This window comes from Lolium rigidum, chromosome 3 (assembly GCF_022539505.1).
Source record: "Lolium rigidum isolate FL_2022 chromosome 3, APGP_CSIRO_Lrig_0.1, whole genome shotgun sequence".
Taxonomy (NCBI): Eukaryota; Viridiplantae; Streptophyta; class Magnoliopsida; order Poales; family Poaceae; genus Lolium; species Lolium rigidum.
The window spans coordinates 16,163,965-16,180,112 of record NC_061510.1 but is presented as its reverse complement, the minus strand read 5'-3'; the positions used below and the strand labels follow the sequence as shown (position 1 = coordinate 16,180,112).

Below are 16,148 nucleotides of genomic sequence, written 5' to 3'. Positions count from 1 at the left end.
GGAACTCCAAAAGAGCACTTTGTCGGGTTTAGCTTGAGGCAGAACTTGTCGAGGTTGTCGAAGGTTTCTTCAAACCTTCGATCAAAGTCGACCCTTTCTTTGATGTTATTACGACATCATCGATGTAGACTTGTACATTTTTTCCAATCTGTGTTGCTAAGCACTTCTGCATCATCCGCTGGTATGTTGCTCCCGCGTTTTTCAGACCAAAGGGCATTGTTTTGTAGCAAAACACGCCATAAGGTGTAATGAACGCTGTCTTGGCTTCATCTTCTTCTTTTAATCTGATCTGATTATAACCAGAGTATGCGTCCAAAAAGGAAAGACGTTCGCATCCTGCCGTGGAATCGATGATTTGATCGATCCTTGGGAGGGGAAAGTGATCCTTAGGACAATGTTTGTTGAGACACGTGAAGTCGACGCACATGCGAAGGACTATTGTGTGTTTTTTCGGCACCATCATCGGGTTAGCTACCCATGTGGCTTCGTAGATATTTCCCCGATGAAACCAGCATCTTTGAGTCGATCTATTTCGTATAACATGGCTTTGCGACTAGGTTCCGAAACGCCGCAAAGGTTGCTTTACCGGTCTTGCGAGAGGATCCAAATTGAGGTGGTGCTCGGCAAGTTCCCTGGGTACTCCCGGCATGTCAGCTGGACACCATGCGAAGATTTTCCAGATGCTCACGGAGGAACTCGACGAGCGCGCTTTCCTATGCGACATCCATGTTTGCGGCAATGGACGTCGTTTTCTTTGGATCTGTCGGGTGGATCTGTACCTCTTTTGAATCCTTGGTTGTATTGAAAGTTGGCTCCTTAGAAGATCTCCCTACCTCTGGCAGCACATCATAATCAGTGAACCTTGGCGCCGCATACTCTGCTTGCATCCCGAAAGTTTCTGACAGTCGATGAAAATCTTTGTCGCATTTATCGGATAGCGCAAAACTTCCTTTGATTGTGATAGGTCCCTTGGGCCCAGGCAACCTCCACAACAGATATGTATAATGCGGCACCTTCGAACTCCAAATTCTCTATCCTGTAGTTTTCTCGGGTTCCAAACTGAACGTCGAGGTTGATCTTGCCCAATGGATAACTTGGCTTCTCTGGTGTGATCCCATGGAAACGTGTGTCAGTTGGTTTCAGATTTGCTAGGGATATGTTCATCTTCCTCAATGTATCTGCATACATGAGGTTTGCTGCTGCCGCCATCTATGAAAACTCTCGACACGTCGAAACCAGCGATTACTCGCGGGTAAAATGAGTGCTGATTGTCCCGGTCGAGGAACTTGCTCGCGGATGATCCGCAATTGTGAAGCCGATGTCTTGCCCCGACCAATTTAGGTACTCTACCGTTGGTGGAGGCATCTTCTCGCCATGAACACTTGTCGCGAGATTACCTCTCGCGCCTCGTTTGATGGCCTAGCCTTCTCGAATCATCGAGACCGCACCGTTAGAGTTGGGGTCAACATATGGAGGTGGATGTGGTGCCGCCGCAATTCTAAGCCGGTGTCGATTTTCTTCGGTAATTGCGGGAGGAGGTGGAAGGTGGATCTCGCTCCTTGGCTCCCGAGGGTTTCGTTATTTGCTTGGGCATTTGCAATCCTCGCGGCTCGCAATGGTGCTCTGAAAATTACGGCAGTCTTTCTGGAGATGTCCTGACTGCCTCTTTCCATTGTTGTCGAGGTAAAAGTGCATTTGACACGGACCGTTCATCATCTCCTCGGGAGATACGTAAGGTCTTTGAGTTCTTGGTCCACTATTTTGCCTGCTGCTACGAAAATCACCTCTATTGTCGCCTTGTTGCTCATTACTCCTTTGATAATCATCTCGACTATTTCCTCCAGGATTTCCTCGAAAACCAGCCGATATATGGCCGGGAGCATCGTTATTGTAGAACTGGCGAGAAAATCGCCTTCTATTTTGATAATTTCGAGCACGATCCTCTTCTGGCGACCTGTGTTGCTTGTTGTATATTGCGTCTTCTCCATCTGCCCATTTATTGGCTATTTCCATGAGTGCTGATATGGTCTTAGGGTTAGTTCTCCCTAAGTCCTCGACGAAATCTCCTCGCCTGATTCCTGCCACAAACGCATCTATTGCCCTCTCGTCAGATATATCTTCTGCTGAGTTCTTTATGATGTTCCACCGCTGTATGTATTTCCTCATCGACTCATCATGTTTCTGTCGACACGCTCTCAGCTCTTCCAATGACGCAGGTTTTTTGCAAGTGGATCGAAAATTTTTGACGAAGATATCTTCGAAATTATCCCAGCTGTCGGTGGAGCCTGGGGGAAGTTTCTTGATCCAAGATCTCGCGGCACCGCTCAAGTGGACTTGTATACTTTGCATAGCTGTTGCTCTGGTTCCTCCTACCAGCTTCACCATCTCGAGATAATCCACGAGCCAATCCTCGGGATCTTGCAGGCCGTCGAATTTCTTGAAATTTTCGGGAAGCTTGAACCCTTTTGGGACTCGAGTTTTTCGAACTCTTCTCGTAAAACACGGGAGCCCACACATATCTTCGTCGGCGACTTCTGGTGAGTGCTGACGCTCCCTTCTTTCTTGTCGCGCTCTGTCCACCCTTATTTGGACTGCTGTGTCTCTTGCCCCACTTGTTCTTGGTGGGTCTTGAACTGCTGCGGTGGGTCGTGGACTATTTTGCCTAGGATTTTCTTCGGGAGACGTTGTTGCAAACGTTGTTCCCATAACTCCTACTCCAGCCATCGCCATATTGAACAATGGTTCTCTCGGGTCTCCAGGAGGTGGTCTGGATGCGAGGATGTAAGCCTGTGTTGCCATGTAACCTGCTTCTGGTGTTTTTGGGATGATATTTCCCCTTTCATCAATCGTCATGAAGGACATGTCGAGATTTTGAATTAGATTCCCCCTTCTCCTTCGGGTATATTTTGCAGCCGAGATCTTGCTCTCCTTCGAGCCTCTCTCGTTACTATCTCCCGAGGTTCCCGAAAGTCGACCCAACTCGCTCGGGCGTCCGCTTGATGCGAAGCCGCTTCTTTCCTCCTATTCGGGGATGCTTGTCTCGTTTTCCAACTCTCGCTTACCCGAGCAAGTCTATATTGATATGCCCGTAACTCTTGTACGGTAGCGATAGTATTCATTGGTTCCGATCCATCCATGGCTCTCGCAGCCCTATCCCACGCAGCTTGCGGGAGTTGGACTTTTGCGCGAGTTGAAGATCCGGCATATTTAGTGCCTAGACCTGTCCCGAGATCGGCGGGATCGACGTATGGATTTCCCAAATCGTCGAAAGCCTCCGACGTTTGTGGTTCCGATGTACCCGTTTCTTCTATTGCACGATATCTGGTGGTATTTTGCGTATTGATTTTTGTCAAGGTTGGTGACACCATCATACGAGTGGTGAAGACCTTCCCGATGGCGACAGATTTGTCGATGAAGTTGAAGTCGCCGACGTTTTCGTAGTCGCTCGCTATAAAGGAGTCCGCAGACGACTCGAAGGATGTGTTGCTGAAGATCTTGGCGAGCTTTCCGCTTGCCTTGCTGTCGACGAAGTATGGCGACGAAAACTCCTCGTCACTCGACGAAAAGTTAGAATCGACCGCTGAGAATTCCGATGAGATCGGAACTTCGAGACGGTAAGATCCTTCCTTGTTGACGCCAAATCGGAATTCTCCGAACGTCATGATGATGGGCTCCTCCAGATAGGCACATGCATCCATACGGGAGGGCGGGTGAGGAATAAAATTTAATAGATCAGTTTTTCCCTTGTTACCTCGATCCATCGCGTTGCTTGCTATTGATGAAGTCGAAGATCTTGAACGTGCCATCGAGATCAGCTCCTTGCAACCTCTAATTCCCACAGACGGCGCCAATTGACAAAGGATTACTATGTCAATGCCTACAGATTGTAGACTAGGGTTTTGCTAGAAGTAGAGGGCAAGTAGATCTCGAAGGTTTAGGCGAAAAGTACTCGACGATTATGAAAACTAGGGTTATGTTGACAATAGATTCGATCCTTTCTTTGTCCCTCGACTCCCCCTTATATAGGAGGTGGAGCCGAGGGTTTCGTTTTGTACAAGTTACAGAGTCCGGGACGATTTCTAACTCATCCCGCCAGATTACAAATAACACTTCCTATTACAATTCTAGCTTTCCTTAATATATCTTGGGCTCCCGAATCTTCTTATTCTTCAGATAGTGGGCCTTCAGTAAACCCAGGGTACTATCTTCGGCAGGCCTATTTGGGATGCCTATGTCAGCGCCCGCCGGTGGACAAACTGGGGGCTCACGCCTCCAGGGAAGCTCGCGCGCTACGGCAAAGCCGGCGAGGGCACCTCGTCCGGCCAGTCAAGCCGCGCACCGCGGCTCCCCGTCGCGGAGAGCAGCGACGACGACGACCTCGTCCCCGTGCGGTCGCCGACCTTCTCCGCCGGGGACTACATCCACGGCAGCGGCGAGGAGGAGGCCGTCCTCGCGCAGACGAAGGATGTAAGCATGGCGGAGGCTCGCACACGCTTCCACGGGAGGAGGCGGATGCCGTCCGCCAGATCCGTGAGTACGAGGCAGCCCGCCGGGAGGCCCGCATCCACCGCGTCAAGCTCGAAATAGCGCCGACAACTCGTGAGGATTGTAGACGATAGCGTCGGCGCCGTCTGCCGCCGACACGCTGCGCCACCACCGGCACCGCTGCGTGCCATAGGTCACTATATTTGCCACATTTTGCTTTAGCTAGGTAGCGCTTGCCGGTGTACCAGTAATGTAGCTTCAACTTGTTGAACAATGTAAGTTTTGATGCTCAATCAGAGCATCTATTTCATGTCGAACTATGATCATCGCCTAATTTACCCGCGCCATTTCGAATTCCGCTTTTCAGTTTCATTTTTACGGTTCCTATTCTGCGGCACTGCCAAAATCGAACGATTTTACGTTTTCGGAAGACTGAAAACCACTTTTTCGGTTTGCACTTTTTCGGGCTCTACTAGAGATGCTCTTAGATAGCCAATAGCCCTAGCTGGCTAGCCTGTACCTCCGATTTTTCTAGTCATCACGTGGTAGTATAAGGGCATCTTCAACGGGGGCGACACATCTCGAAAGCCTAAAAGTGGTCGCCCCGCGGACATATTTTGTCCGTGTGTCCGTTGCGTCTAGGTGTGCTCCCAGGGGTGTGACCTATTTTTAGATTTGCAACATATTTAGAAACCATAGAAAGTACTACATTCAAACTATACAAAGTAGTTGTAGAAGCCTGGACTACTTGCTGCCTGACGGGTCGGCCCTGTCGTTGCGTCCCTCCCTCGTCTGCTTCTCCGCCGCCTCCTATGCGACCGCTAGGGCTCGGTGCGCTGTCGCGTCCTCTAGCAGGCACTGCCGCAGCCTCGCGTTGGCGGCGTCGTCCTTGAGCGTCTCGAAGGACTCGACTAACGCCTTATGCTCCGCCGCCTTCTCCTCCGGGATAGACGCATCAGGGTGATCGGAAGACCATGAGATGTTGGAGTCGTCGTCCTCTGCGGCTGCGGCGGCCGCCACCCTGCGGCGTTCCATCTCGACGTCGAACGCCGTGTGGGCCGCCCGCTCCTCCTCTGCTTCCTTCTCCGCTTCAGCCATGGCCTTGGCGTCCCTGGCCGGGTCGAGGAGATCTACGATGTTGTCGTCGTCGTCGAACTCCTCGTCGGAGCTCGAGGCCAGGGGAGGTGGAGGTGGAGGCGCGGCAGCCTGGCCGCGGCCGGCGCTGCTCATGGTGGCTGCCGGTGGAGGCTGAGCGGCAGCGGCGCTACAGTGGAGGTTGTGCGGCGGCTAGGGTTTAGTGGGGAGGAGATGAGATGCTCGCGCCCCTGTTTATATAGGTCGGAGGCAGGGCGACGGCCTCGGCACGCGTGTCATCGCCATTATATCGTGCGCAGAGGTAAGCGACGGCCGCGCGCCACGCGAGGCATCACTATTTACGCGGTCGCAAACTGCCGAAACGACGCCTCGGCGCCAATACTGGTGCCGCTGAGAAGACGCATCAACGCTGGGTCATTGCCAGGCGGGCCCGACAAAACGGTCGCGAGGCGTAAGGGGACACTTTGTGCGTTCGCAGCATCCGCAGAGACGCATCCGAGACGCATATTTGGGCCAGGTTTGCGTCTCCGCGGACGGTCCAATTATTTTGCGTCGCCCTGCTAAGGTGGTACGAGGCGCATTTTTCAGCCAGCGAACGAAAACGGTCGCTTAGCGTCCGTTTATGTCGCCCCGTTGGAGATGCCCTAATGGGGTTCTTGTAGACAGCCACATCCCAGCTCAAATGACACGAACATACATGCGGCACCCAGATACAGCAGGTAGCTTGGAGATCACATCAATCTTCGACGTCAGTATGTCGCGACAGGGTCGGATACGGCGCGTGCAGAGACAAAAAAAAAATACAGATAGCGATGAATGGGCTACGAATCGCCGTACGCACGTACGTCCTCCACGTTTGAAAACCAATAGTTCCGGTGGGGCAGCGAATGGGGCCCGGCCGGAGGAGGGAGATTAACGGCCATTTCCGGTGGTGTGTTCGGCTGTGCAATCACGACCGGGACGCCTCATGCCGCCGTTGGCTGCAGCGTTCTTTGCGGTGTCGTTGTCGACGGGGGCTGCTCCTCTAGCGGCCACGGTGGTGGCGACGCCGCCGCCGCCCCCCGCAGCCACAGCAGAGGAGTTGGAACTTGTGCCTATGCTGCAGCATCTCTGACCTCCCACCCGACGAGCCGGGCCAGGCTCTGAAGGAGGAAGAAGAGCAGAGACGCGTGTTCAAGCTGAGTTCGGAGATGGCTGCATGGTGCGGCGGTCGTGTATACATAGGTGGGGGCGACCGCTCGCGGTTGGAGGTGAGAGAACGACAAAGCATTTGCGAGATCGAGCGGCGTGTGACTGTGCCTCGTATAAATCTTCCTCATTGGAGAATAACGACAGAATTAATCTTCTACCGATTCAATCACAAAATGTCCATACGGCCAAAGAGCAGATAAATCCGACAGCTAGTGCACCGATCGACAAGGCAACGATCACTATGGATGGAAAGGATTGGCAAATGCGCTGTCAAGATAAGAGATCTTTTAGGGTACAATTTACTAGTCCTTTGGAGTATTAGTATTTGAGAGGTATTCTATGCAATTCACAAGGCAAGAAAATCATAACGCAGATATGAATTGATTTGTTACCGGGTAAAGCGCAATCCTACTACATCACAACCTGGATATTTCGATGCATACCAAGCATACGTATATGATTCGATGACCTTTTTTTTGTCCGCAAGATTTCATGTAAATTTTGCATACATTTTTTAAAAATTTTAAATACCGAAATCTGAAGTGTTTTCTGAAACTACAAAATTTTGGCAATTTTGTAGGGTGCCAAAATATCTCGTTACGAAATATTTTTCGCTCCTAATAGCATACCAGCCGCGGATTCGATCCGGCGCTGCGGGAGTGCTAACCATAAGCCACTGCCCGACGCCACATCATTTACTGAAAGATGAGTCATCCGTGTAATTGGGACAACAGATGGTCAACTTAATTTAACGTCGGACAACCGCTGGTCAACTTTGCCAAATGTGGTGATGGTTCCCTAGGCAGCCGTAGGCGAGGTGTTCAGCAATCGCTCGGCCTTCCTCATGTGGTGACATTAATATGCACCACTGTCTCCTCGCGTTTAATTATGCCCCCCTCAGCTCCCACCCCTGCCACAACCCAAATCCCACAATTGATGCCACTTGACCACTCAAAGCACTGGAGCAAATTCTAGCGATGCCGACGATGTCTCAAGGCAGTAATGGAAGCAGTTGTCATACCGCAGCGGTGGTGCGGTAAATAGCGGCTCCAGCCCACAATTTGAGGGTGAACAAGGTGTGGGCGCTCTACGTCGACAATGTCAACATCTCAGGAGGAGGCGTCGTAGACACAAGTTCCGGCCCTAGCGGTATCAAGGACAGGGATGAAGAGAAGTTAAGGGTAAAATACCACTTGTGAACTAAAATCTTTATAAACACACATAGTTAACATTTGTGCACGCTTTAGCTCTGGTGTTATCATTAACCAAAATAACAGTTAAGGGTAAAATACCCTTACAAATGTCTACTCCTTCGTTCGTTTTAATTAACAGTAGGAGGACAAGACAATGAACAAACAATGGTTTAGAATAAACTCAATTAAATCAGAACAGAGGGAGTTGTTTGTAACACATATACCCAAATTATTGATCCATTGGAGCATGTAAGAGGCATTGGACATCGAAGCTCCTCATATACACCTCATAAGCTCTTTAATTTTGTATTTTCGCATAACGAATCATACGCTAGAAACTTGTATCCAGATATTTATTAATACACATAGAAAAAATATTTTTTTAGGATCGGGTGCTTTTGCTATATATCCCAGCCACGCTATTCAAGGATACTAAAATACACACACATGCACACATGCACACTCTGAAATATAATATTATACAGTAAAGCTCATACCAATGTAATAAATCAGTCCACATAGGCACACAATTTTTCTTTTCTCATATTTAAATGGTCATAGTTTAATGATCTCTTTAAGGTTAAATGCGCGGAAAAGAAATAAAGGACTAGCACAAGTTTTCTACAAAATACAATTTGAATTAGCACAATAAAAGTGTAGTGTTTCGAGTTACTATCCTTAGAACTACATAACAAATGAAAATTATAATTTTAGCAACATTTTAATGCGCTTAATCGTGCTAACCATGTAATATGTACAAAAATACACTAGTTAATATTGTAGTTTGGAAAAAATGAGTTATTAGTAAGTACAAATGTTTAATATAAATAATAATCATACTACCTCATCCTGACCTAAAGCTATATTGCAAACTTCTATTATGTTTTGGATGACAAACAATCAGTAACACCGATACAAATTAATTTATTCAAGTCAGTTGACACACTAAGTTAGATAACAAATGTCGCTTGTTAATTTTTTTTATCTTGGGATTGCTTTTGTCGTCAAATTAAATGATGTCTACGGTGAATTTGGCCCATTATTTTTGTTTCCGGTCATCCACAATGTTAAATAAGATTTAGGTACGGAGAGATCTTCCGCGGTGGACACACTCAACACTTTTGCTGCTGGCGGCACCGACACCGCATGCAGACTCGCCGTGTTCACCACCCGCCATTGCAGTCCACGTCCACCCAACATTACACACAAACCATTTCGGAGTGTCATGTTTAATATGTTTTATGAAAACCCATTCATAGCCGTGGAGGCCATGTTTTGCAATGGTCGTGGGACAAATTTGTGTGTGGTAATTACAATTAAGACCAAATTTGAGTACTCCCTCCGATCCATATTACTCGATGCTAAAATGGGTGTATCTACAACTAAAATGTGTCTAGATACATATATATTAGCGTCAAGTAATATGAATCGGAGGAAGTATATTATGTTGAAGATTAGAAATCAAATCACCCCGCCGAATAATAGAAATGTCTTTTTTTTTCGACATTTATTTGTTATAAAAGTGCACTTGCGTCACAAAAGAAATGGAGACAAATCCAGCATTGCGTAATAAGGCAAGCAGTTCCACACTTCCACATGCTAAAACACGAAGCAATGAAATAATCTCTAAAGATAACCCAAAAGCACAATGATCCCCATTGCAAATAATTGCAGAGGGAGATCTCACAGTGGGATACATATACACCCAAAGTAGAGGTCTCCCTGCTTATGACCTGACCTTGCAATTAACTAAGCAGGCACGATAATCTCCCCCATTAATCTTTGCATTAGTGACAAGCCAGTTTATCCGTCGTCTTCCTCCCTGTTGGCGGTGGTTGAGGCGTACGTATCTTAGATAGCCAATGGCCCTAGCCGGCTAGCCTGCACCGCCGATTTTTCTAGTCAGCACGACTAATGCGGTTCGCGGAGACAGCCACATCCTGCATCAATATGACACGAACATACAGGCGGCACCGAGATACAGCAGCAGGTAGCTTGGAGATCGACATCAATCCCCCGACGTCAGATACAGCGCGTGCAGAGACAAAGAATACAGATAGCGACGAGTGGGCAGCTACGTATCGACGTCCGTCTTCCCCGTTTGAAAACCAATAATACCGATGCTACGCATTGCAGGGGCAGCGGATGGGGTCGCGGCGAGGGAGATGGGACGGCCATTTTCCGGTGGTGTGGTGGTTCGGCTGTGCAATCACGACCGGGACGCCCCACCGGCGCCCGTGCGTGCCCGTACCGCCGCCGAGAGCTACGTACCTACGTCGCCGTCGTGGGCGACATGTATGAACCGATAGCCGTGCACGTATATGTCCAGGCATTGTATTGGCAGTATTGCTGTATGTACATGTAGGGACAACTAACCCTGCAATGATGGAGTTGCTTCTTCCCACAAGAAGGAGATCACGATATGTTCGTCAGAACAAAATAAGCTTTATGACATGTTGTTAGGCCATGTGTAGTATAAGTGGAGCTGTATTTGTGTATTTTTTTCCTTTTTTCATGGAAGTTGGAACCAATGTTTTATTGAGAAATGATCACCACTACTCTACATTAGGTACAAGATCTCATGATCACCACAAGATTAGAAAAGAAGAAGAAATAAATCTGCACAAAAGTTTAACCCTGGCTTAATATTCTCCTCTTCTCAGGTCCCTATCCAGACCAACCATTTTTATTTGCTTTGTTCTGTTGGTACGCTCCACCACGGGCGCTTGCTCCTCACCAACCCAATTGCTTCGCAATTTGTTCGTTCCACGACACGGCATCTCGCTCGAATCCTACGGTCACAGTGCCCTCCACGTCGGATCTAAGCATCCATCGTGCGGGTCCACTCTACTTCCTCTTGCCGAGCACGGCTCACGCTCTGGCTTCGCCGTCGATCATCTACCGGCGCGCAACCGATGTCTGTTCCAGGGCCCGGACCACATCTGCCATGGACGGCCGGAGTGTCGGGTTCTCCATGACACACTCTGCCGCCAACGAGGCGATGGTGGCTGCCTGTGCGACGTCGAACTGGCACCCCAACCTCTGGTCAACAATCTTGCGCACGTCCCACGACCCCGCCTTGTTGATCATCGGCACGACGGCGGACGTGAGGAGCCGGCCGTCGTGGAAAGGCTGAGTGCCAGTGAGCAGCTCGAGGAGCAGCACGCCGAAGCTGTACACGTCGCTCTTCCTGGTGAGCACGCCGGACCGGAGGTAGTGCGGGTCCACGTACCCCGGCGACCCCAGCACGGTGCGCGGCGGGCGGACGGACGCCGACGCCGAGAACCCCGCGCGCGCCGAACCGAAGTCGCAGAGCCTGGCGCCCATGGCGGCGTCCAGCAGCACGTTGGAGGCCTTCACGTCGCCGTGCACTACCTGCGGCTCGCACCGGTCGTGGAGGTACTCCAGCGCGCGGGCCACCTGCAGCGCCACCGCCACCCGCCGCGCCCACGGCATCGGTACGATCTGCTTGCCTTCACCAGCGTGGAGGTTGTCGTGCAGGTTGCCGTTGGGCGCGAACTCGAGCACGAGCACGCCCTCGTCGCGCTGGTCGCAGAAGGCGAGGAGGCGCACGATGTGCGGGTGTCGGACGCAGAGCAACGCGTCCAGCTCCTGGCGGAACGCGCGGCGCAGGCGCTCGCTGCAGCTGCGGTGGAGCTTGACGGCGGCGAGCTGCGGTTTGGAGCCGCCGGAGAGGCGCGCGAGGTACACGGTGCTGAAGCCGCCCTCGCCGACCACGGCCGTGGTGAAGCCAGCCGTCATGGCCTCCACCTGCGCCCACGACAGCTGCCTGGCGCTCTTGCCGGCGTTGGCTGCAGCTTTCTTTGCGGCGGCGTCGTCGACGTGGGCTGCTCCTCGGGCGGCGACACCGGTGGCAACGACGCCGCCGGCTCCTCCGCAGCCGCAGCAGAGGAGCGGGAACTTGTGCCTGTGCAACAGCATCTCTGACCTCCCACCCGGCGAGCCGGGCCAGGCTCCGAAGGAGGAAGAGGAACAGAGACGATGTGTGCTGGCTGAGTTCGGAGATGGCTGCGTGGTGCGGCGATCGTGTTTATATAGGTGGACGCGAGCGCCAGAGGTAGAAAACAAAGCGAGCGCGAGCGGCGTGTGACTGTGTACCTAGAAAACAGAGACGATTTCCCCTTTGGAGAATAACGACAGATTAAATCATCAACCGATTCAATCGCTGGTTATCAATCAGCCAAAGTCATTTCGACCGAAGAGCATAAGAATCCAACAACAACATGTTATGAACTTTTGGCGCTAAGGACGGCAGTGGAGCGGTTTGGAGCATCTCAGGAAGACAGGAAGATAATAAACCCACAAACATCCCGGTATCCATGGATATATATGGGTTTACGCAATATGTTAATCGGCATACAACATTTCAGCATAGTAGAAATACAGCAGCGTTTTGGCAGCATTTAATCACCTCGGCAACATTTCAGCACTATAGCAAAATTTCGGCAGCAATATCAGCAACATTGCACTGTTGCAGCAACATATCAGCATTATAGCAACATTTCAGCAGCAATATTTAACAATAATTATATGTGAAGTGAAAAAACCACCCCTACATACATGTGCCCGACGGGTCAGATATCCGTGGATACCCGCATCCATGGATAAAATTGCCTTCCTTATCGGACGCATGGATTCGGATAAGATTCGTGCCTACATATATGTGGGCACCCATTCTTATCCTGGGCATCCATTTATGCCTCGAGATTCGTGCAACCAGCTCTATACATTGCAAAAAAACCTAAAGTATGTTTCCTATACAGTATGAGAACACCTGGATATACAACAAGATCCTTGTTCCATCCTTATTTCATTCAGGAACACCATGCATTTGATCATGAACAGATTTGCGCATCTCACAAACACCACACATTAATCAGTACATAATTAATATATTATTAGGCACAATTCGTATAATACTTTCTAATTTACATAATAATTTAGCTTGCACGAATAAAAATATCGTGTTCATGGCTAGATTTTGACCAACAATATTACAAACAATGTGGTAACAAAATTGTGTTATCTTTACACTATATCTCTAGGTTCAAAAAATGTCTAGGTTCAGGAAAGCGGATTCAGAGCAAACACAAAAACTGGATATACTCACAGATCCATACATATTAGGATGATTTACATAAGTTAATACAAGAATCACATAAAATTCCATATACATATTTCTTCAAATTTTTTTTTGCAGAGACACGTCTCAAATCCAAAAAGAAAAACCAAATTATCCCTCGATGGCCAGATCATGACCGAGATAGCCAAGATCGACATGAACGGCAAGCTCGTTGTCTAGCCAAAGGGGAACCGCTGCACCTAGATCCATATCGGAGCCACCCAGGGGTCCTCGCCTCAAGCTAGGCGAAGTGGAGGGGGGCTTGGCTAGACCAGACCGTGTCGATGGCGTGTCGGTGGAGGGGGTCTTGGGCTCTAGCTAGCTAGCATCAATTTCGACGGATGGTTGAGTAGGTAAGGAGGAGGTGAAGAGGGCAGAGGGGAGGCGGTCGGCTCAGTTGAAGAGATGTGAGGATGGGAAGGAGCGAAGTGTACATGTATACTTTGATCCCTATAGGGGTGCAAAGATGTGCAATATCCAGATCGTTTGTGCAAAGTTTCTCGCACATATCTTGGCACACTTGCAACAGTTACATAAGCCCAGGAGTCCCACGCCCATGTACGTAGAATCTCATACCCATGCGCACTAGAGAGTATAAAACTAAAAAAATACACGGAGTTAATATGATTATTCTAGTCTAACATAGCAAACGCATTGCCAGCATTCAGATTTTAGAGTGCATGGTGGTGATAATTTTAGAAAATACAGGCATTGGCAAGTTGCCAGGGGCTATTATCAATTTTTGACTGACAACGTGTGTGTCAGTCACCTCGTCGAGCTAGGCAGAGACGTTCGAAGGCTATTTCTGTCCTTAAAATTTACGCAGCGCTAGGCTTCTGAGGATGGAAAGTTGTCTAGATTAGCCGTCTCCCACGTTATCGGATTTCACCCAAGATCTGGACCATCCAACCACTGCAGCATACTCATTCGTGCAAATTTTTGTCGTAGCTTTGCAGCACCGTTATAGAGTTTTAGGGGTGAGAGGCGATGTCAAATAGAGGCGTTGCGTAGGGTGAAAGGGGACACTATGAGAGAGATAACTGTCCACTCCGATCGGCCGTCTAATGGGAACCCTGTTCCATTAAGTTTTGACACAAAATGCAGTGTTTGTTGGTTTTCTGGGAGGAACGATACCCACGTTGGTGGGTTCGGTTGCATGTTATAGGAGATAGGAAAAGCCCCTATCGAGGCAATACAGAGTCCTGGTAGATGTACAATTGGTGTACTACACCATATTGTACACTACCTAAAATACATGTCTAATATCCCCCCTTAATCGAAACCTGGGAGAGGTTGAGATTACGCTTAAACTCATCTAGTTGTTTAGTACATAAGGTTCTGGTAAAACCATCAGCAATCTGATCCTTGCTGGAGATAAACCTGACATTAAGTTGCTTGGAAGCAACTCTTTCTCGAACAAAGAAGTAGTCAATCTCAATATGTTTGGTGCGAGCATGGAATACTGGGTTGACAGACAGATAGGTAGCACCAAGATTATCACACCATAAGCACGGTTTCTCCTTTAAGATGACGCCAAGCTCACGAACAAGAGCTTCAACCCAGATAAGTTCAGCAGTAGCATTTGCTAGTGCCTTGTATTCAGCCTCAGTACTGGAGCGAGAGACAGTAGCCTGTTTTCGAGCACTCCATGATATGAGATTAGGACCAAAAAATATAGCAAAACCTCCTGTAGAACGTCTATCATCAAGATCACATGCCCAGTCGGCATCAGAATATGCACTGAGAAGCGTAGAGGAGGATGGCTGAAAAGTAATGCCAACCTGTTTGGTACCCTGAATATACCTAAGAATCCTCTTAACTGCAGTCCAGTGAGCTGTAGTAGGAGCATGAAGATATTGACAGACCTTATTAACAGAAAAACATAAGTCAGGCCTTGTCAAAGTAAGGTACTGAAGAGCTCCAACAATACTCCTGTACTGAGTACTATCCTCTGGTCCTAGAAATGTCCCTTCATGCAACGAAAGCTTGTCATTCACCGAAAGAGGTGTAGGACAGGGAGCACAATGACTCATGCCTACACGTTTAATGATATCAGTGGCATATTTTTCTTGATTCAGGATGAGACCATTGGACCGCCTATGTGCCTCAAGACCTAAGAAATAATGAAGATCTCCAAGATCTTTGAGAGCAAAATCTGACTGAAGATGACGCAACAGGGCTGATATACCAGAATCTGAGGAACTTGTCACAATAATGTTATAAACATATATGAGAAGAAACATTGTGATACCTGCCTTGCTGAATAGAAACAAGGATGTGTCAGCCTTGGACGGAAGAAAGCCCAGAGTGCATAACTTGGAGCTCAGACGAGAATACCATGCCCTTGGAGCCTGTTTCAATCCATACAAGGCTTTATCAAGTTTGCAAATATAATTTGGAGTAGCGGAAGACTGAAAACCTGGTGGTTGTTTCATATACACCTCCTCTTCCAGAACACCATGTAAAAACGCGTTCTTTACATCTAGCTGCCGTAAACTCCATCCTTGAGAAACTGATATAGAGAGAACCATCCTGATAGTTGCAGCTTTAACAACGGGACTAAAAGTTTCCTCATAATCAAGACCATATCGTTGTTTAAAATCTTTTGCAACCAATCTGGCTTTGTACCTGTCAATACTGCCATCAGCATTTCTTTTGATGCGATAGACCCACTTACAATCAATAACATTTTTGTTTGAACTTGGTGGAACCAGATGCCAAGTATGATTGGCAATAAGAGCATCATATTCCTCCTGCATAGCAGGCTTCCAATTCACATCAGTTAGAGCCTCATTTAAATTCCTGGGTTCTCCTGTGGCATTAAGCAAGGCATACCGAACAGTACCATCAGTGTAGATTTTTGGCTGTCTAATACCTCTCTGTAACCTGGTTGTAACCCCAACAGGTGGTGCAGGTAGCTGTGTATCTGGCTGAGGAGCAGCAGAAGAAAAATCAGATGATAAATCATTGTTACCGCTAGAGCCAGGAGAAGAATTACGAGGCAATGATTGAGTGAAGGAGATATGCCCTAGAGGCAATGA

The 16,148-nt window shown here is 48.6% G+C and overlaps 1 protein-coding gene across 1 annotated transcript; it reads right to left on the bottom strand.

Annotated features, from left to right (window-relative positions):
* Window positions 1–10,743: 10,743 nt before the first annotated feature.
* On the bottom strand, window positions 10,744–11,906 carry LOC124694804 (salt tolerance receptor-like cytoplasmic kinase 1). Its single transcript, XM_047227747.1, has one exon. It carries the CDS (start codon window positions 11,904–11,906, stop codon window positions 10,863–10,865), a length of 1,044 nt encoding a protein of 347 aa, XP_047083703.1. The 3' UTR covers window positions 10,744–10,862.
* Between the last annotated feature and the right edge of the window lie 4,242 nt (window positions 11,907–16,148).

Bases quoted from the DNA above. Each gene is read 5' to 3' on its own strand.
- LOC124694804 (XM_047227747.1), bottom strand. From the start codon at position 11,906: ATGCTGTTGCACAGGCACAAGTTCCCGCTCCTCTGCTGCGGCTGCGGA.